This window comes from Aptenodytes patagonicus, chromosome 1 (assembly GCF_965638725.1).
Source record: "Aptenodytes patagonicus chromosome 1, bAptPat1.pri.cur, whole genome shotgun sequence".
Lineage (NCBI taxonomy): Eukaryota > Metazoa > Chordata > Aves > Sphenisciformes > Spheniscidae > Aptenodytes > Aptenodytes patagonicus.
The window spans coordinates 22494790-22517681 of record NC_134949.1 but is presented as its reverse complement, the minus strand read 5'-3'; the positions used below and the strand labels follow the sequence as shown (position 1 = coordinate 22517681).

The window sequence follows — 22892 nt, the reverse complement described above, 5'->3', positions numbered from 1 at the left end:
AAATATATTAATGACAAAAAGAGAGCCAAGGAGAATCTCCATCCTTTATTGGATGCGGGGGGGAACATTGTCACCAAGGATGAGGAAAAGGCTGAGGTACTTAATGCCTTCTTTGCCTCAGTCTTTAACAGGCAGACCAGTTATCCTCAGGGTACTCGGCCCCCCGAGCTGGAAGACAGGAATGGCGAGCAGGATGAACCCCCCATAATCCAAGAGGAAGCAGTCAATGACCTGCTACGCCGCCTGGATGCTCACAAGTCTATGGGGCCGGATGGGATCCACCCGAGAGTGCTGAGGGAGCTGGCGGAGGAGCTCGCCAAGCCACTCTCCATCATTTATCAGCAGTCCTGGTTAACGGGGGAGGTCCTGGGTGACTGGAGGCTTGCCAATGTGACGCCCATCTACAAGAAGGGCCGGAAGGAGGATCCGGGGAACTACAGGCCTGTCAGCCTGACCTCGGTGCCAGGGAAGATTCTGGAGCGGTTCATCTTGAGGGCGCTCACAAGGCATGAGCGGGATAACCAGGGGATCAGGCCCAGCCAGCACGGATTCATGAGAGGCCGGTCCTGCTTGACCAACCTGATCTCCTTCTATGACCAGGTGACCCGCCTAGTGGATGAGGGAAAGGCTGTGGATGTGGTCTGCCTGGACTTCAGTAAGGCCTTTGACACTGTCTCCCACAGCATTCTCCTCGAGAAGCTGGCGGCTCACAGCTTAGACAGGTGTACTCTGCGCTGGGTCAAAAACTGGCTGGACGTCCAGGCCCAGAGAGTTGTGGTGAATGGAGTTAAATCCAGTTTGTGGCCGGTCACGAGCGGTGTTCCTCAGGGCTCAGTACTGGGGCTGGTCTTGTTCAATCTCTTTATCAATGATCTGGATGAGGGGATTGAGTGCACCCTCAGTAAGTTTGCAGACAACACCAAGTTGGGCGGGAGTGTTGATCTGCTCGAGGGTAGGAAGGCTCTGCAGAGGGACCTGGACAGGCTGGATCGATGGGCCGAGGCCAACTGTATGAGGTTCAACAAGGACAAGTGCCGGGTCCTGCACTTGGGCCACAACAACCCCATGCAGCGCTACAGGCTTGGGGAAGAGTGGCTGGAAAGCTGCCTGTCGGAAAAGGACCTGGGGGTGCTGGTTGACAGCCGGCTGAACATGAGCCGGCAGTGTGCCCAGGCGGCCAAGAAGGCCAATGGCATCCTGGCCTGTATCAGAAATAGTGTGGCCAGCAGGAGCAGGGAAGTGATCGTGCCCCTGTACTCGGCCCTGGTGAGGCTGCACCTCGAATACTGTGTTCAGTTTTGGGCCCCTCACTACAAGAAGGACGTTGAGGTGCTGGAGCGTGTCCAGAGAAGGGCAGCGAGGCTGGTGAGGGGTCTGGAGAACAAGTCTTATGAGGAGCAGCTGAGGGAACTGGGGTTGTTTAGCCTGGAGAAAAGGAGGCTGAGGGGAGACCTCATCGCTCTCTACAACTACCTGAAAGGAGGTTGTAGTGAGGTGGGTGTCGGTCTCTTCTCCCAAGTAACAAGCGATAGGACGAGAGGAAATGGCCTCAAGTTGTGCCAGGGGAGGTTTAGACTAGACATGAGGAAAAATTTCTTTACTGAAGGAGTGGTTAAACATTGGAACAGGCTGCCCAGGGAAGTGGTGGAGTCCCCATCCCTGGAGGTATTTAAAAGACGTGTAGATGAGGCGCTTAGGGACATGGTTTAGTGGGCATGGTGGTGTTGGGTTGATGGTTGGACTTGATGATCTTAGAGGTCTCTTCCAACCTCAATGATTCTATGATTCTATGATTAACAGAGAATGTAATTTGAAACAAAACATTTTTCCACACTACAGGTCACTGAGGAAGGCACACTTAAGAGTCATACCCCATTTTGCACTGTTGACTTTCTGCTTGGACTACACTTTTATGTTAAATAGGAATTGGAACTTTATTTTTTACTGAATAGATGTTTTCTCTTTTAGGATCATGCCCTGTGGTCCTCTTAAAATTCATGGGAGAAAAGTGCCTATTGGAATTAGTGGGTTTGATAGAGCCAGTCAAGGGCAATGGAAGAATGTCACAAGCTTCTTGGAAGATGTTCCCTCTGTATTTTAAATGGAAATTCAACATCCTAAATTCTAGCACATGTCTAAAGTCTTGAGATAATGCAGATGGCTCAAATGTTAGACTTCAAGGGAGCATGTTTTTTCATTGAAAAACTGGTTTGCATTTTCTTTGTAAATGCCAACACTTCAATGGGCATTTTCATTTCCCCCCACTTTAGCTTTAGCGAAGTCAAGCCCTGTAAACCTCCACTGGCTGAGGTAAACGTTTCCCTCTCTTAATCTTGACGTAGTATTGGAGAGGCAGCTAGCCCACATGAGAAAGACATAAGAAGATAATGTTAGTTTTTTCTAGATATTAGGGGAATACAGAACTCTTAAAATAACTGAAGAGAAGACCTCGATGCATGCGCCAGCAAAGACAGAAGTACTGCTGTGCTGTCTAGTTGGCAAACGGTCTGTAAGGTAAAATAACATGGAAAGTTTGTCACACCTTTGCAAGATGTTTCTGCTAAGAGATTGAAATCTGCAGAAATGGCTCCAAACAGTGATAGATATTATTAGTATAAATAGCTCATTAAAAGAAAGTCAAGGTGAAAGCAGAAATATTTTGCATGGGAGGCAGCTGCTGCTTCAAAGGGAGAGACAACATTTCCTAAGTTTTTATTTGCTATTTCTACTGGTGCTAAGCAACTCAGGAATAAGAACCCAGTTTCTGTTTGCCTTAAAGAGAAATGTAAATATGTTCTGCATGTACTTGAAATGTATTGTGAAAAATAAAGGTCGGGGGGTTGTTTTTTACACAATAATGGTCTTATTTTCCCCATATGTATTCCCAAATGTATAATCACTCCTGAAAATAGTATTTTTGGTATAAGGGAACTGTATGAAACCTAATATTGTAGGTACATTTCATGTAATATGAGCTGCTGATGTAGTTTATTTTGGAAGTCAGTCAGACCACAGATCCTAACCTTTCTCCCATTTTCCAAACTTTAAGTCAGCCACAGAGCCGATCTGATTGTCCTACTGCCACCTAATTATTTCTTACAGCATCTTGGGATTTTACCAGACATCTCTGCTTTGTTCTGAAGGACAGGATTTCAGTCCTTAAATGCAGTTGCATTCCTCAGCCTGATTCTAAAAGCCAAAGTCAGATTGACAGTCATCAAGCATATACATCTTTGAATTGGACAGGGAAGTTTGAGTTAACAGAGTTCTACTAAGATATACGGGACCTTTGCCCTGTGTCGTGGTTAACCCCAGCCGGCAACTGAGCACCACACAGCCGCTCGCTCACTCCCCCCCGGTGGGATGGGGGAGAGAATCGGAAGGGTGAAAGTGAGAAAACTCGTGGGTTGAGATAAAGACAGTTTAATAGGTAAAGCAAAAGCTGCACATGCAAGCAAAGCAAAACAAGGAATTCATTCACTCCTTCCCATGGGCAGGCAGGTGTTCAGCCATCTCCAGGAAAGCAGGGCTCCATCACACGTAACGGTTACTTGGGAAGACAAACGCCATCACTCCAAACGTCCCCCCCTTCCTTCTTCTTCCCCCAGCTTTTTATGCTGAGCATGACGTCACATGGTATGGAATACCCCTTTGGTCAGTTGGGGTCAGCTGTCCCGGCTGTGTCCCCTTCCCAACTTCTTGTGCACCCCCAGCCTACTGGCTGGTGGGGTGGTGTGAGAAGCAGAAAAGGCCTTGACTCTGTGTAAGCACTGCTCAGCAATAACGAAAACATCTCTGTATTATCAACCCTGTTTTCAGCACAAATCCAAAACATAGCCCCATACTAGCTACTATGAAGAAAATTAACTCCATCCCAGCCAAAACCAGCACACCCTGAAAAACCACGTGCCCCCTTGACTGTTTTAGAGCAAGGTTGTCCCCTTAAGTATTAGTCTTCATTGCATTGAAGACTCACTGTTCACAGTGAATTTTGATAACGTGTTGTGGGCCAGATGTGGCTCACAATTTCACTTCTTGATTATTTTCTGGGTTTTTTACAGGATAACACTGGGTGAGTGCTAATGTGTGTCCTGCAAAATGTGTTCAGAAGATCCACTTTGTTCTTGATTTGGAACTACCAGGCATATGAGCATGGTGAGATTCTTTGACCTTCCTACTTTCTGATCTGCTGTTCAAATAGAAATATCAGATGTTTCTGGTCTGCTTCAGCTAAGGTTGTCAGAGAATGAAGCATCTGTTAGATGCTATCATTCAGTGGATCTTGGTATGAAATACTTCCGTAGGGCTTTAGATGGTCCCTGCAGGTACCAGAGAAAGAACAGGGGTTCGTAACACCTGCTGTCTCTGCTGATTAATTCTCCATCTCCTGAATACACTGTAGGGCAACTGGTTGTGTAAGTCAAATAATACCAGAAGCAGTTTCATGGACTACAGCACTTAAAATCTCCTCCTAAGTATTTTTAAGAATTCAGAAGCATGAGTTGAGAAAGATCAAGGGTGGAGGACTTCCATCATACAGATACTCTCTGAAACTTCATGGACTACCAGTTAATGAGCAGCTCTTGTGCACAGATTATTTGCAGCCCTCTGGGATAGTAACATAATTATCTAAAAACTGCATTGCCATCTAGCAACCACATGCAGCTCTCGGGCATGGGAACAATGCATGCTTTTTAGCTACCAGGAACAGCATCCCTCTGCAAGGAGATAAGTGGGAACAAGGAAAGTAATTTAAGGATTCATTATTTTTGTCTGCTGCCATCCTGCTCTGCAAACAGAGCTCCTTTACGCTTAACCTCATTACATTTCCGTGCTGGAGTTTTCTAGTTCACTCCAAGGTCTGCTTCATCAGTAAGTGACGAGGTGCATTTCCCAGCTAAGTTCGAGTGATCCAGGCATGCAACTCTAAACACCTTTCATTGAAGTATTTTGAATGTGCTGTAATCTTTGAGAGGCAAAAGAGGCGAAATGATGCAACCGGTGAAGCAACCAAATGAAATGTAGTGAAAGAAATTGCTCAGGTCCCATTTGAGAATGCTCTCGGTTTTGCCGTGCCCTGTCCTGAGGGCACGTGCTTGTAGGGAGCAGGAAATGTCTCTAGCTGTGTTTGCATGGTGCCTGCAGCAACGAGGCTCTCATCTGAGTGACACTCGTGATACCAACACAACCAAAGACTGCCACCTAATCCAATTCAGTCTGATATTAATGGGAAACTCATTATTATTATAACAGTAATATTATCACAGGTTATAACAGTAAAATTATACTGCTCAGAAAACCACGAGCATTTAGCCCACTGGGGGCCTGGGCCAAGGCAGCTTTTTTCAGGCATTTTAGAAACCCCATCTGCACATGACAGAGTTTCTGCCACCAAGTAGTACCATTTTGGCATGTGTCCAACCATTTTGCTGTTCCTAGGAAACTCCTTACATTTTTGGGTTTGAGTCAAGTTTGAATTTCCTTTATCATAAAAACAGTAGTGTGCTACTGTAAGGAGAGAAAATATGGCTGAGAAGTGTAATCAGAAAAACATTAACCTCGAAAGCAAATCCCTCTCTCAAGATCTAGGATACATTATAAAATAAAGGTCAGTTATAAGGAATCAAAATTGCTACTCAGGAAGAATCCTGAGCCATGGCTGGAGTAACCAAGTGTTTTTGGTTAGAGTTTGAACTCTTAAAAGAATCCCAAGAAGTCTTTTTATTTAATGCAGAAAATTAACATGGTATAAACTTTGAATAAAGAGGAAGCGTGACTGGTGCACACAAAATGTCTGCTAGTCCTGAAGCAGGGCACCTTTTTAAGAACAGGTTTGCATATTGATGAGGGAAGCACAAAACTGCAGGGAACTCCCCAGAAAGTATCCTTCAGAAATGTAGGTTCATCTAGAAACATGTATGTTGTTCCATCTTGCTGGAACAAGATGATGAAATCAGGCAAATGTTTCATTCCATTTAAATTATTACATTAAATGTAAGGCATCTCCAGTGAGTGTGTTAGCTAGGGTTCTTAATTCTGGATTTCCAGGCAAAAATGTAGCTACAGGGAGATTCATCTCATGTATCTGTCCATATCATTACTACTGTCAACACAGTTTACCTAGGTGATCATGAGTTCCTTGTCTATGTGTTTTATTGCATAAGATTTATGTTATTTTTCTTCATGTGGCATCGCTTTCATTGAGGGTAATGACTAAATCTTCTCTAGGAATGTGTTAGGATGTTTTTACTGGAAGAGATTATAGCTCCCGTTCCCCAGCTCTTGCAGAAGGTGGCAACTATGTGATCACTAAGACAAGGCAGAGTGCAGGACATGAAAGCACTGTCTCATGGTTGTGGTATCCAAAATGATCCCCTGTAGAAGCTACAGATCCCTTTCCTCACGTCCGCCAAAGCTGCCTTTAACTGTTCCTTGTGTTTTGGCTGGTTGGCTGGAGACCTTGGCGCCTGCTGCAAGCGGGGAGTGCTCTGGGCTTGCACATGCAAGCCAGTGAGAGCTGTGCGTTGGACACGTGGGCTCTGTGCTAGCAAACTCACCAGGGCTGGGAGTGTTTCCAGGTGCTGAACTTCAGCTGCCTGCTCTGTTAAATTGCTAACACAATTTTGGCCTGGGGCAGCTGCGGTCTTCCTGCGACTCCCTCAGCACAGCTGAGGAGCTGGCGGTGGCCGGGTGGTGCTCCTAACAGTCAATGGGATGCCGTCAGCCGGCTTTGGAGGGTAAGAGGCTTTCACAGCATGGAGTTGGGCAGTTTCTTGCCAGCTGGACTTCTTAGATCCAGCAGTGCTCCAGGCATGGTTAATTTACTAGCACAGACATGGCCACAGAGCCAACAGTGCCTGGAAAATTGTGCTCACCCCAAACTGATGGGTGTGTATAACTGTAATCTCTTTGTGCTCTAGCCATAAAATAATAAAAATGCAGCCTTTGTGAAGTAGTTGTTTAGGAAAGCGTGATGGTGAGCTCTGCTGTAAGGGTTGTGAGAGCATCCCCAGGGGCTCCCAGAGGTTTGGCTGCTGGGGCTGGGGTCCAGCTCAGAGCCAGTGCAGCCAAGGGTGGCCCCTTCCTCGTGGTGACCCTGGGGAGAGGCTCCCAGACATCATGGGGCCAAACCCTCGCCCAGGGGAGCCTCTTCCAGCTGAGGCTTTTGCCTTGGCCCTGCCTGAGCTGCAGCTCCCGCCACCATGCAGCCGTGTGCCCGGCCATGGGTCCCACCGAGCCACCACCACCCACAGGCTGATGTCTCAACCTGGCCTCTCCCCATCCCCAGGGAGGAGCCCAGTGCTGGGGCTGTCCCCGGCTGCTCCCCCGCCTTCCGCCTGGCCTAGACATGGTTGTTTACATTAAATTAGGGTCAAGTTGAAAAGATTTATTGGCAGTGCTCCAAAATAAAATGGAAATAACACATATTTTCCCCGCCATTTGGCAAATCTACTGTAAGTCGCTGTGAGTCTCTCATTTGTTATTAACAGGATTTTGACCAAGTAAATGTCATGACAACATCATTTGCCCTAATAAAGTTTTTCATACATAGTGCATTTGTGCAAAAGGTAATGATGAGATAGGAAAGAAAATAACTGCAAGAGAGCACAGGTTTCCTCTAAACAAAGAAAAGACTGTACAGGAGGATTTTTCAAAGGCATTACTAGTATCTGAAATAAACAATCGGACTCGTCGGAGAGGTAGAACCACGGAGGTGAGCATATTGTGAATGCTGAGATCAAGTCCTGCCTGCTGGCAGAGCAGGAGGGCTAAGTCACCAGGGACACAAATAAACTCCCTGTCCCATGTCACGTTACAGGCTTTAAACATGACTCCCCTTACAGCTTCTAAACACTCTGTTAATGCTTTACATTAAGGTTGCTGAATTATCAGAACAGGTGTGAAACTATGACTGTATGTAAGCAAGTGACTATCTGGAGACTCTAAAACGAGTGGGATTCTCTTCACAAACAGCTCACTGTAACTATAATTACTATAGCTACTCAGTATTGCCATTTTAAGTCTCTAAAACAGAACATTAACTACTTTTCCTTAGGTTTCTCAATGGATTTTATAGCCTTTTATGCTTTATGGCTGGATTAGTGGTTTTGATCACCTGGATTTGATATGATTAATGTTATGAACTTGCTGCATGTCTTCCAGCTTTTGAATTGCTTTCCATAGCTAGTGTTTGGCACCACTAAAGTACTTTGAGATATAAATTATTTACGTAAAGGGAAAATTCACTTTGCGCCTGTAACCTCAAATCTTAGCAGTGGGGTAAGCATGACCTCCCGTGAGAAAATGTTCAGGAAAGGCCGAAGAGCGGAGCTGAGCCAGCAGAGAGCATCGCTGTGCCCCAAAGATTGACTTGCCTTAATGTGCCAAATTCATACCAGAGGATGCCTGAGGGCTCCCTTAGGGTTAATAAATTCTTCTCTAATATGGTGATGTGACATCATCAGCTGGTTCATACATCCTTTGTGATGAATTAGTAGGTTTAAAGAAAACTAAATCTCTTTCTTCTTGTCCAGGAATGCTAGGCCTTAAAAAACACGGGCATGTCGGTAAGGCTGGTTATGAAGAGCCTGAACCAGGAACGGTCCATTCCTCTTGGAAAGGAGAAAAATGAAAACTTGGAAGTAGGCAGAATTTGAAGCAGTAGTTCCCTTCATTTTTCCACGTTAGCTTTATTTACTGAAGCAGTGTTCTTACCAAGTAAATCTAATGCCACTAATCCTCAAAAAAAAGGAATAGCCAAGTGGCCCACGCATGTGGGCACAGACCCATGCTGGCTTCTCCCACTGGAGTGCAGGGAGGGAATGGCTGTGTAAGGACTCCAGTAAGCACAGGGAAAGAAGCTGTCTGTTCACCTTAAAGCTTGGCATATGCACCTGCAGCATCCCTTGCTGGAGCCAAGATATTAGGATGAGGATGTTTTACTCAGTCAACCATATGGTAGGGCAAAGTACCTTCCATACCAAATCCTTTTTTAACATCATGTTCCCAAACCAAATATTTGTATATAATCTCCTGAAAGATGATTCACCAAAAAGAGTGGAATGGGTGGCCTGTTCATGCTGGCCACCTTTGTCAGTCTTGCTTACATCGAGGTATGCCATGAGACCTGCACTGACATCAGTAGGATGTATTGTAACACTCAGCATAAGCAAAACAGGCAGAATCTTGGCTTTCAGGATATAATCATGGGTTATGGAAACTGTCATTGCCTTCCTTGGATACAGGATCAGCCTGTCAATAACTCCAGTACTTCTGTTCTATTTCATAGAATATCAGGAAAAAAAATACTGCTCAGCATAAGTAAGGATGGCAAAATCTCACCCAACTGTTAAAAAAGAAAAAGAAAAGGAAGAGAAATGCAGAGCATTTACTCACAAAACCAAGTGCTCAGGTTACACTCTCTGGATGTATTTTCTAAAAATAGTTTTTTCTCTCACCAAACAAAAAAAGCTCTCCTGCCCTAGTACATTTAACAGTAGTAATGCTGTAGTAGAGATGTAGATATAACAAGGCAAGGCTTATGGGGAGTGGTGATAGCTTTTATCAGACAGACATTACCAGAGGAAAAAAGCTAAAAAAGCTGTCAGGCAAACATGCTCCTTCTAAGGTCTGAAACTAGAGCTGCAATCACAAATCTTTTGTCTCTGGGTGCTCCTGACTCTAATTTCAAAATACCTTCCCCTCTATTTATTTTCTGTGTTTTCCATAATGAAAAGAGCCTCCTGTGGATACAGTTATCAATCTTTGGTCACTGCAACCAGCATGAAGCCCTTAATGCTATTTAGAGAATGAAAATGGTTCCCAACACAAAAAAAATCAGCCTCTCCTGATTAACCTTAGATTTAATTATTTCTCTGGTTCTCCCTCCCTGAGCTTCATAAACTAATTAGAAGTAAACCACAGTTTTAAAGATCCTTTAGGTACTGTTTGATATTGAGCCATTTCTAAATAAGTGCTCTATATTTTTTCCTTATTTATTCAGCTCTTGCTGTTGTGTAGCTATTTAGGATGGATTCATCTCCATTTCATTTCCCGGTAGTGCCACTGGAAGAGGAAGATTGTCCTGGGATGAGGGTAAAGGGCTGTGAAAGCCAAATGACATAACATTTCACAGGCAGGCCACGCATGGTCTGCATCCAGATTAGCAAATGGGCACTGGAGTCACAGACCCTCTAATCCTGGCCTGCAGGCTGAAGGGCTCTGCCCAGGTATTTAAATCCAAATAGGGTTTAATCATTAGGGTGGAGACTTCTTTATCAGTGAACTTCTCTTTGAGATAGGGTAATAGAAACCACATGTCTTTGATCTCAATAGAGGCAATGTGCAACACAAGCCACAGTGAAAAGGAAGGAACCTGCCATCTGCCCTCTGAAATCTGAGGGACAGAAGGCCCGAAGAAAGAAAAGACTTACTTTCTTCCCCATCTCTTTTAAAGCATGTTGCATCTATGCTTTCTGTTTGAAGACTGATTTTTTTTTTTTAATTGAATCCTCCCCCTTTGCAGAGGATTTAAAGTCTGTTATGAATACCAGTGGGGCTGTCCCACAAAATGGAGGAGTGGGGATGGAGCAGTTGATTTGGCTCCCAGGTCTGCTGTGGGAATTGCTATGGCAATATGAATGCTCTCTATAGAAACAATTGCTGAGGTTTTGCAGATTTTGAGGGCCTGGCATCACAGTGTTATGAGACGGCACTATGTAACCCCATTAGGGTGTATAGAAAAAGCTTTAGTAAGTGTATAAGATGCAAAATCTACTTACTTTTACATAACTGTTCTATTAGATGTCTTCTCAGATGGACAAGAAGACTTACAGACTACTTACAGGGAAACCATCCCTTTATGACAACATAGAGAAAATCATAAAGGTTTGATTCAAAAAGAAGTCATGTCTGTTAAGCCATTATCACATTTGACGTCTAGAGCTGCTTGTGATGATCCAGCTAATGCCTGGCAGGGTGCTGCTGGTTGCCTGCCACAACGCTGTGGTCCTGCTCTCTCTTGCCTTCACTCCTCACGCAGAGGTGTGATTTGGCTACGCATTTGTAATCGAAACGGGTTACACAAAAGGCCGGTGGCTTGGTTCATTGAAACCTGGGAAATGTTTTGAGCTCCTTGAGAGTTATATGCAAAAGACTGAAGAAAAGTAGGTTAGTGACAGCTGTAATAGCAAATGTGTCTTTTGGTGGAGTAAGAAGGTGCATTAAAGGCTCCAAAAGGCTGTCTTTTGTGGTCATCCTTTTCCAGAAGGTGTGTGTAAGGGAATACCTAAAATGGGGAGAGTGAAAATAAGCAGAGAATATTCAGACCTTCAGCAAGTATCCCTTCCCCTTCGGCCACAGAGCTCAAGTAACAGAAGAGACAAGAACTATTTGCATAGCAGTCAGGTAACAATTATATACCACGCACCTATGAATGGGCACACTCATTTGTGAAGCAGTTACTCTCTTAAGTAATTTGTAATTGCCACAATTAAAAATATATTTTTTTCTGTGAGTCCCAAAACAGTTTTTGAATATTGACTCTATCTATACACACACTTGAGTTCAGAACATAGCTATTTGTTTTAATTAAGCCACCCAAAGTTTAGTATGCACATGTGTACTTGAATGAAAAAGTTTGCAAACGCTTTTAGAAAAAAAAAATCTCTTTCAAAAAATACTCTGACATAGCAACTTAAAAATAAAGGCTAGGATTTATCCAGAAAATATTTTTTCTTTCTGAAATTTTAAAATGTAAATCTACACCCTTAAAAAACAATATGAGTCATGGCTTGGAGAGAAATTTATAACCAAAAAAAGCTACCAGGATTCCAACAACCAGAATCTGAAATTCATGTCCAGGGTGTAACTCTGACTATTTCTCAACAAATCTTTGTTTTAATCTCAGCTCATCAAAAACATTTGCAACAGGAACACTTGTTTTGATTATTTAGCTTTAAATACATTTTCAACGCCTGGAAAGAGATTATATTTTATCATCATTATTCAAGACAAAAATCATGCTAATGCCAGAGGGAATTTTGCTGAGAGAAGATTTGGCCATAATATCTAATTCGGATATTTGAAGCACATTTATTTATTTGTGAAACCTTAAGAAATTTTTTAGTTTTGCTTATTCAGCAAAGCATTTAGGCTGAAGTTTGACTTTTAAACAGATGCTTCAGGTCCGCTGATTACCACGGCATTAAAGCGAAGCGAGCTTGGCCTGCCATGTACTGTTATAATGTCAGATGCTGAGAGCCTTTCCTCCGGGAGTGGCTGGGATACATAGAAGTTAGATGCAAAATGCCGTCAAGCGACTTAAAAGGGATGGGCTCCAGGCATGCTGGAGTCAGCGGAGCACTCACCCACGGTTTTACTTGCTTAACTGATAGAGCTATCTCCAGTGACAGCCAGAAGCCAGACATAATTTTCAAGACTTAATGTGTTTCCGTCTTATCTTGATGATCAGTAGCTGGCTACAGGCCACAGACAAAGAAAGAATCGGGGGGGAACAGACAAGATGACCCTGTTTACTTTCTCAGTGGACTACAAATAGTTGGTATGTACTTGCTGTTTACTTGTAGCCCAAACAGTTGTTCCTCTGCCTTCCTATGAAACAGTCTTGAGAAGACTTGTACTCCCTTTTGTTCACAGAGATTTGGAAACGATTCGGGGCGCTCTCCATTTAACCTTGCTTTTTATTTCATTTGCAATTGCTGGTGACAGTGCATAAGAGGGAACTCAGCTACAACAGAAATTTGATAGAGGGAAAACCAGAATCAGCCCAGCTGCCAAAAGACTGCAAAAAACTGCTTAAGTCTGAAAGAAACAGGAGCTTTTCTCCAGAGCAAGAATTGTGCCTGAAATATGTGATACTCCATTTGTCAAATGGTCCTTCTTCCGCAGAATTAAATCAGAGCAAAACTAAATTGAAACCCAGTAAAACTGACTAAAAACTAAAAAGAAAAATAGGCAGTATTAGCCAAACCAGCAAACCAATACCAACCAAAAAAAACCCCAACCCCTAAGAAGTTTAATTTTTTACCTGGGGGAAAACAGAGAGTAGTGGCTATTACTACTGGCTTGCTGTAGAAGGTGCTCATCTGGTATATGATCAATAGATAGATACATTCTGACAGACTGTATTTTGCTCGCACCTGGAGCAAAAATAACAACACTATTGAGCCTGCTGCGCTGCTTATGACTGAAGAGCAAAATTCCACTTTCTTAACGATAAACATTCCAGCGCTCCTCTCTTCCTTTCGGCCACCGTTAAAGCAAACCGCTTCACCCAGCGTTTAACCAATACGGTGTTCACTGAAAGGCCCTGCCGTGCAGCACACAGGATATGGCCTGAATGCAGTTTTGTGAGTGTGCCGCTAGTAAGTCAGCACAGGATTTCAGTTCTTCCCCTAAAATCTCTTTCTGCAACTTGTCCTGCTCTGCAGTGACCAAAATATTGCTGGGCAGGAGACCCGAGAGCTGAAAGGGTCAATGAATATTGCGATGGCAAAGCTCAGAGTTGTATGCCTGCGTTAGCGGCTAGCTGATTAGCACATCATCTAATCTTCCTATGCCCTTTTTCCATCCCTGACTTACCTGGCCTACTTAGGAAATGCTACTTACCCAGTTTTTGTATAGTATTCAGCACCTTGTGCCTTTAAGTGATACTGTTGGAACCTGTGTGGGTATTTACATGCCTCTTCCCCGCTCTTGTAGCATCTGAATGCTTCATATTCGAATGCATTTAACTTCCAGCACTGTTAATCAGGAGAGTCTATGTGTGGAGGAGTACAATGCAGTGGGGTTAAAGCTTCAACAGGAAGCTTGTGGCAGAGTCAGAAACTAAGTTTGGATCACTCAAAGCATTGACTTTCTCTTTCACTATTAAAACAAACTTTCCTCTCAGTTAATCAATTAACAGTAAAAAGGACAGAGCTCAGCATGCCAGGGCAGTGAACCTTTAACTATTTGCAGTATGGATGTATAAGGAAATACAGTATTTCTGTTCTTCAAAAATTAAAGCAATGCTGAAGTCATTGTGATGAATAAATTAACAAGGCTTTTTCAAAACCACCTATGACTCTTCCTCCACTGTTTTACAGATACCATTCGTGCCTAATTGTTTTTTTAATAAAACAAGGGAAACGTTATGAAATAAATCCTGCCTCACAGAGTAAGGATGTTGGTCCAGCAAAGCTGTCATCAGAGTGATGACCACCTCTCCCCAGCCTCCTTTTGCGGCTCAGGGTGCACAGTTAACAGCTTTGATCCTTGTCTGAGAGCCTTGCATTTCTGCAATTAGACTTCAGATAAAAATTACTCCAGCCGAATATTGCAACAAATGTTTACATTAAAACCAAAAATCCCTACATCTGCTAGTTTGCTCTCAAACCCCTACTTTCTTTGAAGAAAAATTTAGTCCCATTTCTTACTGAGGTCTGATGGGTGGCTCCTGGTTAATCTCTGTCTGTCTCCCTGGTAACAGTCAAAGGAGATGATACAGAGGTGGGCAGGGAGCGAGCCCCAGCTGCTGTTCCTGTTATCAGGGTCCATCAGCAGGTGACTGTTGCTCATCTCCAGGACCAATAAATACAGCCCGTGGCTAAGGGAACAACCACGCAGCTTTCTTCAGAAGTTTCAAAGAGCATTAGCTGGACTCCAGACGTGGAGACGGAAGTTTCTCTAAACCCTCAGGTCTTGTATTTTATGCTGCCCACTCAAAATGTATGCAGACACTGCAATTCTCTTGATAGTGTGCTAAACTAATAATTTTTTTTCATTTTAGACAGTCTTTATTCAAGGAACCTCTACAAGCGAGGTTTGATTATCGTAATCACTACGATTAGAAATATTGAGGCCCCACCAGCTTTTGTGTAATTTGAATCTTTAGCTGGTGTGGCAACAGTAAATCACAGTTTACTCTGTTCTCAAAAGCAAGCTGTGTATATATTTGCCTGATGGTTTTTTCCACACCATGTCAATGAGCAGCTGAGAGTTTGCAAAAAAGGATAATCTATGGCACAGCAATGCGGGTGCTGCACCTCACGTTTCTGCCGAGGAGCCAACATCTGACTGACCTGAAGCATTCTCCAGGCAATGGCAATCTACTTTGCATGTTCATTTTTAATAACTGTTCTGCAAGACTCCTGCTAAAAATGATAAATTATAATGACTTGCTGTCAAACCAAGTTTCAAGGTAGCATCTGCTCATGAAGAACATCAAAATAATTAAGCCTAAACAGAAGCACAGCCAAAGTCATTCCCTTGCTTAAAAGCGGCTTGTAAGCGTAGCAAAAAGAAGTGTCAAATTGGCAAATTCCTTAGTAAATGATGACACTGAAAATGGCACAGGGTAAGGAATTCGACCCAGCTAACATCTTGAACCCAGTGACTGTCAGAAGAGAGAGGAATCAGAAGGTGCCATGAATGACGCTCTTTCCTGACAGAGGATGGCTAGCAGAAATGACTGAATTACGGATAATGCTCTGGCTTCAGATCCAGCCTTGAACCCAATGCAGTCATAGGTGTCAAGCAAAGGCATTTGTGCACATTTTGTTCTCGGAGCCGGTAAGGATCCTTCAGCCCTCAAGCGAGCTCCGTCATTCCTGACAAACATGTAAAGTCTTGCTATTCCCTGGGTGAATGACTACTTCACTCAAAACAGCAAGAAAACAGAAGCAAAGCAGATGGCTTGCCATTCTTCTGATGGCAAAACCATGGAGTTTCCCTCATGCCCTTGAATCCCCTGGGCTCCCTGCTGAAGCACCGTGCCAGATGTGGCCGAGCAGTGGAGTGCAGCTCCTTAACCCTTCTGCATGGTCATGGTCAGGCCCTCAGCCTTCAAAGATGCCACTGTACTCACACAGAGAAAAATTATTTTCTTCAGCATTACAAAATGATGACCCCACCGAAAGTCAGCTCGCCAAAAGCAAAGCATCAAAAGATAGCTGGCCTCCTTTGAGACATATCTGAGGCTAAAAGAAACTTTAAGATACAGCTCTGCGGTGGCTCATAAATGACCTACCCCCTGCGAAGCCCCGGTAGGAAAGAAGACTCAGAGATACACAATTATTTATTTCAAGACAGTTTCTATGGAGACTAAGTTTGTCAGGAGAGGTATTAGCTCTCATTAGATCAGCTTCGTCTCACACGCTCTCATTATGCCTGTCTCTCTTCTGTCCATCAATGGTGGCCCAGAAAGAGCTCTCAAAATCAGACCTGCTGTACCACAGCCCAGCACGCCGGGTCCCGGGTACAGCCGGAGCTCGGCCCAGCACAGGCCTAGCACGGGGCAGTTTGCAAGGCACTCCGCAGTGGGAAGGGGCAGAGCAAGCCCCCTCGGTGGCACTGTGGGGCCATTCTTGTTCTTGCAGAGCAGCGCTGGCACAGCTAGCGACTCAGTAACCCCTCATTATCTGGAGTAACAGAGTTGACTCAGGTTTTAGGATGAATCAAGGGTTTTTTTGTAGATTGCGAGACAGTCACAGAGAAAAACATCTAAATAATTGAGAGACCAAATACTCTTTCTTAACATCTATTTTGTATCACTCAGAAATGTGCATGTAATACCGTGCCCCACAGGCAACAGAAGGGCTTCCTTCACCAGAGATCTTGCCACCTACTTTCAGATAACAACCAGATGAGAAAAGTACTATGGAAGAATACTATTGGGGCCAGAGAGGAATTTGATTAATTTCATAAAATTATGGGGTGACTTGGTAAAGACATCAGCAACATGGATGGATGCAGAAGCCTGATGGATAAGGGGGACACTCATACATGGAGTCCAGTTTCACTCGAGTTGCTGAATGCCGAAGTGATGCTCAGGTGAGAGACATCAGGGTGTCTGCAAGAAGTCTGGAGCCTGTGTGAGCTGAGCTCTGCGCACTGGGCAGCTGTGCCTGTGCATGGGAGGTGAGGCTTACGGCTTTGCTCTGAGAGCGCGTGAGAGCCAGATGATACCAGGGAGCCGTTCAAAGAGGCTCCGCAGTTGGCTTCGTGTGCGGGTCTGCCCTCTTCCCTGTGCTGAGGAGCTTTGTGCTGTCGTTTCGTTGCAAAATGGTACCAAGAGCAGCTATGCGAAAGTGTGGCCCCCAGGGATGCCTGCATATACTTAGCAAGAACGGAACTTTTACTGAGTTTTAGTAAGGCTCTTCACCTTCTTATGGAATACATAGAGCACCTGGCAAGGTGTCCAGTCCCGAAACCAGGACACAAGGGGATGCTACCATGAGGTGGTGCTTCATCAGGCCTAAATCAGCCTGGTTCAGTATTCGGTTCCTCTGCTTTGAAGTGAGATAACAGATACAGAGGAAACACATTTATTGGAAAAAACACAGAGCTAGCAACAAAACATGAAAAGAAAACCTGACAATTCTTTTAAATATGTCTTTAGTTCCTGGAACCTTGCATGCTGTCATTTTTTTCTGACTTACTTAAACAGATACTGTAATTTCCCCAGTAGCTTAGAGTAAAGAAGACAGCTAAGGAGGAATCAGTGACGGTTTGTCATTGATTTCAAAGATGCTAGGATTAATAATCTAACATTTAGGTATAAACATGTAAATGTTATGTAGCACATTGTCTAAATGTGCTACATCTAGGTATAAGCCCAAAAAGCTGCTGTTTCTGAAAAATTTATTTCAATCATCAGTAACGCTAGCTGATACACTGTTATGAACATGCTTATTTTAGCCTAATAATCAAGCCAAATATTTTACAGTAGATCCACCTACATATTATTAATATCTAAACATTTCTGCTAATAAATCATGTAATAAGAAATGGAAAAAAATTAACACCCATAACTAATTGGAAAAATGTTTTCATCAAATTAAAAATTTCCACAAAATATTTTGTTTAGATCTTCAACTCTTTTAACTAATAATCTGACTTTTCTATTCATAATAGGTAAGCCACACATTACTCAGACCCTCTGTCACCTTAACTGATTCCCCAACTTCTCTATAGCGACGAGCTGTTTATCAGTACTATACTAGAACAGCAATGAAGTACTCAGTCAGTAATTCTGTTAACTTTTAACTTAAGAAATTGAATACTATTTTTTTGTGCTACAAACAGAAAAAGTACACATTTGGTATCATTTGCTTTCATACAGCTTCATGTAATTACAATTTATTAATAAATAGGTGAAACGCTGCATTATTTGAGCAATTTTAGGTGTAGCCAGGTTCATTTGAAATAATAAAAATGTTTCTCCATATGTGTAACTGCCTTTTCACTCTGAATAAATACTGATAGCCACAATAGTCCTACAACATTAAATCCACCACTGAACCTGAATGATGAAATGAAAGATCCGAGCTCTGTAGCCATCTGATAAGCACATACTCCAATCAGTAAAACAATTCTGTATTTTCGGGTGTCTATTAAAATTAATAGAAATTGGGACCTTTAGCATGTCACAGGACAGGGATCCAAATTTCCAGATAAAATACTTGGTTAATAGCGGGAGGCTGTCTCTTTTATAGTGCTTGACCAAATAAAGAAAGTACCTCTTCTACATTGTAAAACAGTGGAAGAGACACGAGCAATTAGCACAAGCAAAACATTTTCACTTGATAAGTCAATCTGGGCTGTTTTTTCTGCCCCGTCAGCAGTGTCTGAAAACAAAGGAGACACAGCAGCCCCAGGAGACAGCTTGTCTGCCCAACCGTTTTTCTGGGGGATCTCTTAATTTGTTTTAGAAAGCACACAGAAGACCTTCTAGGTGTCAAAATTTAATATGCCACATAGCACGCTGCAGCAACTGACACCGTGGGACATGTGAAAGGCTACACCAAATCAGTGTCTTTAGGGAACATACTTCTATACTTTGTCTCCACCTCCCTGGTTATCACAACAATCCCTTGAATAGGCAATAAGACCTGGTCTTGTCTTGAGTGATTTGATAAGCAGTTGATAACCAATGGTTTATTAAGCTCTTGGGGTATATAAGCCACAAGGTTTTCAGCGTGCCCCTGCGCTTGGGGGGTTTGGCAGCTCCCTGCTCAGCAGCTCGGGAGTTACTGGAAGATGTTCTTGACTGCAAAAGTACTTGTTTTTGCTCTGAGTGGTCTCCTAAGAGTGGCAACAGGCTTTGACATTGGATTATCCACGAAATGTGTAGTGATACCCAAGGAGATGGACATGTGCCACAAGATTGGGTACTCCGAAATGAGGCTTCCCAACCTGATGGGACACACAAGCATGGCAGAGGTTATCCTAAAGTCCACCACCTGGCAGCACCTTGCGCACACGGGCTGTCACCCTCATGTGAGGACATTCCTGTGCTCCCTGTTTGCACCCATCTGTTTAGATACGTAAGTACCACAGCACAGTACAAAACTCCAGCCTTTATTTGCCAGAACAGGGATCAAATGAAATGTGTGTTTATCATAATCTAAAGGTGATCTCCACATTATCTGAAATAATTCTGCTAACTTTTTCATATCCATTGGAAAGAAAAGTACTGAAAACATGTTCCACTTCAACTTTAGTTTGCTTTGGGGAAATGAATGCTGTTGTCAAAGAATACCATGTTTTATTTTGTTACAGTTGAAATTTTATTCTTGTTAATTTAGGGTTGAAGCACCTATTACAAATAGAATCAGGCTCTTGCTGAATCTTTTCTCAGGTTGTAATAAAAGCATTTTTAAAACTGTGACTTAATCCTGTAAGCACAGTCCGGTCCATATACAGACCACTTGCATAGTTTGCACAGCTGCCACTTCTAGAACTATATTATTGTTGAAGGATGTTAAATATCAGCGAAGATGATGTACTTCGCACAGAAATCACTGTTGCAATAGTTTCTGTTATCACTGCATGAGTTTAACTGATTCAGCCTGGTATTTCCTCCGGCAACAGGTTTATCCATCCTTGTAGGAGTATGTGTGTTGCCGTCCGTGACAGCTGCGCCCCCGTGCTCGCCTGTCACGGGCATCCCTGGCCTGACAGTCTGGACTGCGATCGATTCCCTGCGGATGAGGACATGTGCCTGGCATCTCTTACAAAGGAATATAAACACTTGCACAAAGGTAGCTGGAAGATGGCAGAGAGGAGGGTGGCCGTATTCTGTGTTCCTGGGAATCATGGAGATACAATGGACACCATTCCCAGCCTGTGATTTTGTAAACGGAGTCGTGTCTATCCATACTGCTTCACGCTGTTTGTCCAGATGGCAGGGGAAAGTGCTAGTACTTGCAGTGTAAGCTGTAGCAGACCTCAGATGGTGTAAATCAGCACTGCTTCAATAAAATAAAGTGTAGATAGTCTACGCTTAGATAGAGGAGGAAGGCGATTATCACCCTGCACACAACTATGGGCCGTATCATACCCACGACAGCACACTGTATTTGATTTATTTTGAGGTCTCTTATTAATGGCCTTTATCACGGATAAATGGCACGCCCGAACTCATATTCACAATCCCAGAGCAGCTGAACGCAGGATCACTGATAGAACCATCCACCTAACCCCTTCCCTACCCACCTTAGCCATAGTAAAAACAATACTGATTTGATGCTGTATTTGATGCTGATAATTGAGTTTGTCAGTCTGAACAAGGACTGAATGGGCATGGAAAATTAAACTCCTTTTCATCCCTAGCCATGTTTTCAGAGAAGTGGGTAGACTTTTACGTTATCACTGACCAATTGTGTATTTTCTCTGTCATCCCTGTGGTTAAACAGTGGGCGCTCAGCTTTGACAGCAGAAAATTAATACAAAAGCTTCTAAAAGATAACAATGAAACTTTGTCATTTCTTACCAGTCCTACCAAAGCCTGCCTGCCAGGCCTGCCCAACAGTGGAGGAATTCTTTACGCACAAAAGAGTTCTCGAAGTTTTCTGTGACAATAACTTTGGTAAGTCCTTGCTAATATGGCTGCTATTAAAGAGACTAACAGCTCTCCTTCTAAAATGCTTTAAAATTGGGATTAGAATATTTGACAGTTTCTGCTGGGATTTCAAAGTTTTAATCCTAAGAGTTTGGCTGCTGACTTAACTTCAGTTGTTTATTAGAATATGTTCTTTCTAATCAAAATAAAAGGAGGATTTATTTTGCATTAAAGTTTTATTAATGATCTATTGTATAACCAAATAGCTCTTCTGTTCTTGTCTAGTTGGCTACATTGTAGTACAACGTGCTTTATAGAAAATATTTCTGGCAAAAGCAGCCAAATAAGCAGGTTTGCCTTTTATTAGTGGTTAAACCCAAAGTAAAGCTTTTGTCGTTTCACCAGTGAATGGCATGTCCTTGTTACTTGTGTGCATGAGTTGTTCGTGATACATAGCTTACTGAAAAGGAGACTCAGAAAATCATATCAGTAAAAGAAATTCTTACCTCGTGTTGCCTTATTGGAGTGACAGGCAATACTTTTGAGTTTGTCCTAGAAACTTCCTGCAAAGCCCTTTGAAGTCAGTGCAAAGACTCTCAACGACTTCGGCTGGCTTTAGATCAGGGAGTATAGAGGAATTTCATGCTAAGAAGTGTTGGTGGAGTCAAGCGGGGTAGGTAGATGCCTACAATGAAAAGGGTGGTATCAGCAAGTGTTACTAGCTATTTTTGCTGAGGGGTTCATAACATGGACAAAGTAAGTTTCAGGAGAATTGCTTGGGCAAGCTGGGCAGCCTCAGCCAAGAGCTTACAATATCCAATGATCCACAAAGTCTAACATACATGGTGATGGTAAAAATACATTATTCACCTTCGTGAAAAAATTCTCTGCTATTCCGTGAAAAAATTCTCTACTACATAACCGTTATTTTTAAAAAATATTTTAAAATGAATACTGCTGCTGGAGAAGGCCTTGCCATACTCTTATCAGCATAAATTATTATAGTATTTTTAAGGAATCATCCTGCTTTCATTGGTGGTGTTTATTTCTGCATTTGAGTAAAGAGAGTGACTTACATGTTTCCTTTTTTTTCCTTAGCAGTGAAAGTAAAGCTGTCCAAAAAAAGAACAGTATTTGGTGACCAAGAGTATAACATTGAATGCCAAGTGGAATTCATTACCCAGGGCTCACTCTTGCCTTACGAAACTCAGAGTATGATACAACAGTGGCTGCTTATCAATGAAAACTGTACGCAGAAGATGACTCCGACCCATCGTCCCATGGTGTATCTCCTTGTGGGGAATATTGAAGAGGGTATCATTTTAGTAAACCAGGTTTATCGTTGGCAGAGGAGGGACTCCCAGCTGACTTTGGCCACTCAGAAGTGGAGATACCATAAATGCTTGTAAATAGTTATCATATTATTTGTAAAAAGATGATTATAGTTCTCATGCCAAACCTATCTTGTAAATAGGAATGTACTATAAGTGGAATGTAAAGTCTTAATTTCCTTTTAAATTGTATTATAAGTTGAACTTAAACCCAGGTGTTATCAGGCCTCCTTTCTGTAGGGTTCCAGATACTCACAGCAAGTTTGAACTTGGGCAAGCATGTATAAATGTTTCTTTGAGTTACTGCAAAAGTATTTTGTAATATGTGCAAAAACTGGCATAAAACAGTTTTAATCCAGCTGACTACCTTTAATGTATTTTTCTATACCGCCCACTCTGCCATTTTCTCAACTTACCTAAACTTTCCCTTGCTTAATGTTTCATTAATCCACCTCATTTTCTCCAGAGTATTTTAAAAGAAGGCAGCCCTCTGCTGGTCGCTTTTGCTGGAATCAAAGTGGAATAAACAGCAATAAGTAACTGCAAGCACGATATGGTTGGCCCCAGCTACAAGATTTAGTTACTGGGCGTCATTGTACAATTAGAGAGCTGACAGCATCTCAGTGGTAACACCTGAGAGCATAGGCTAAATGCAGTTTTTGAAACTTTTTATTCCTGCATGACCATCTTGAACGTAACACGGTTCAACTGGAATC

At 42.9% G+C, this 22892-nt stretch overlaps 1 protein-coding gene across 1 annotated transcript; it reads left to right on the top strand.

Moving 5' to 3' along the window:
- The first annotated feature begins 19041 nt into the window (after positions 1-19041).
- Positions 19042-22254, top strand: LOC143155670 (secreted frizzled-related protein 2-like). Its single transcript, XM_076328633.1, has 4 exons — positions 19042-19328; positions 19876-20045; positions 20780-20872; positions 21944-22254. The coding sequence occupies exons 1-4, from the start codon at positions 19042-19044 to the stop codon at positions 22252-22254; spliced, it is 861 nt and encodes a 286-aa protein (XP_076184748.1).
- The last annotated feature ends 638 nt before the right edge of the window (positions 22255-22892 follow it).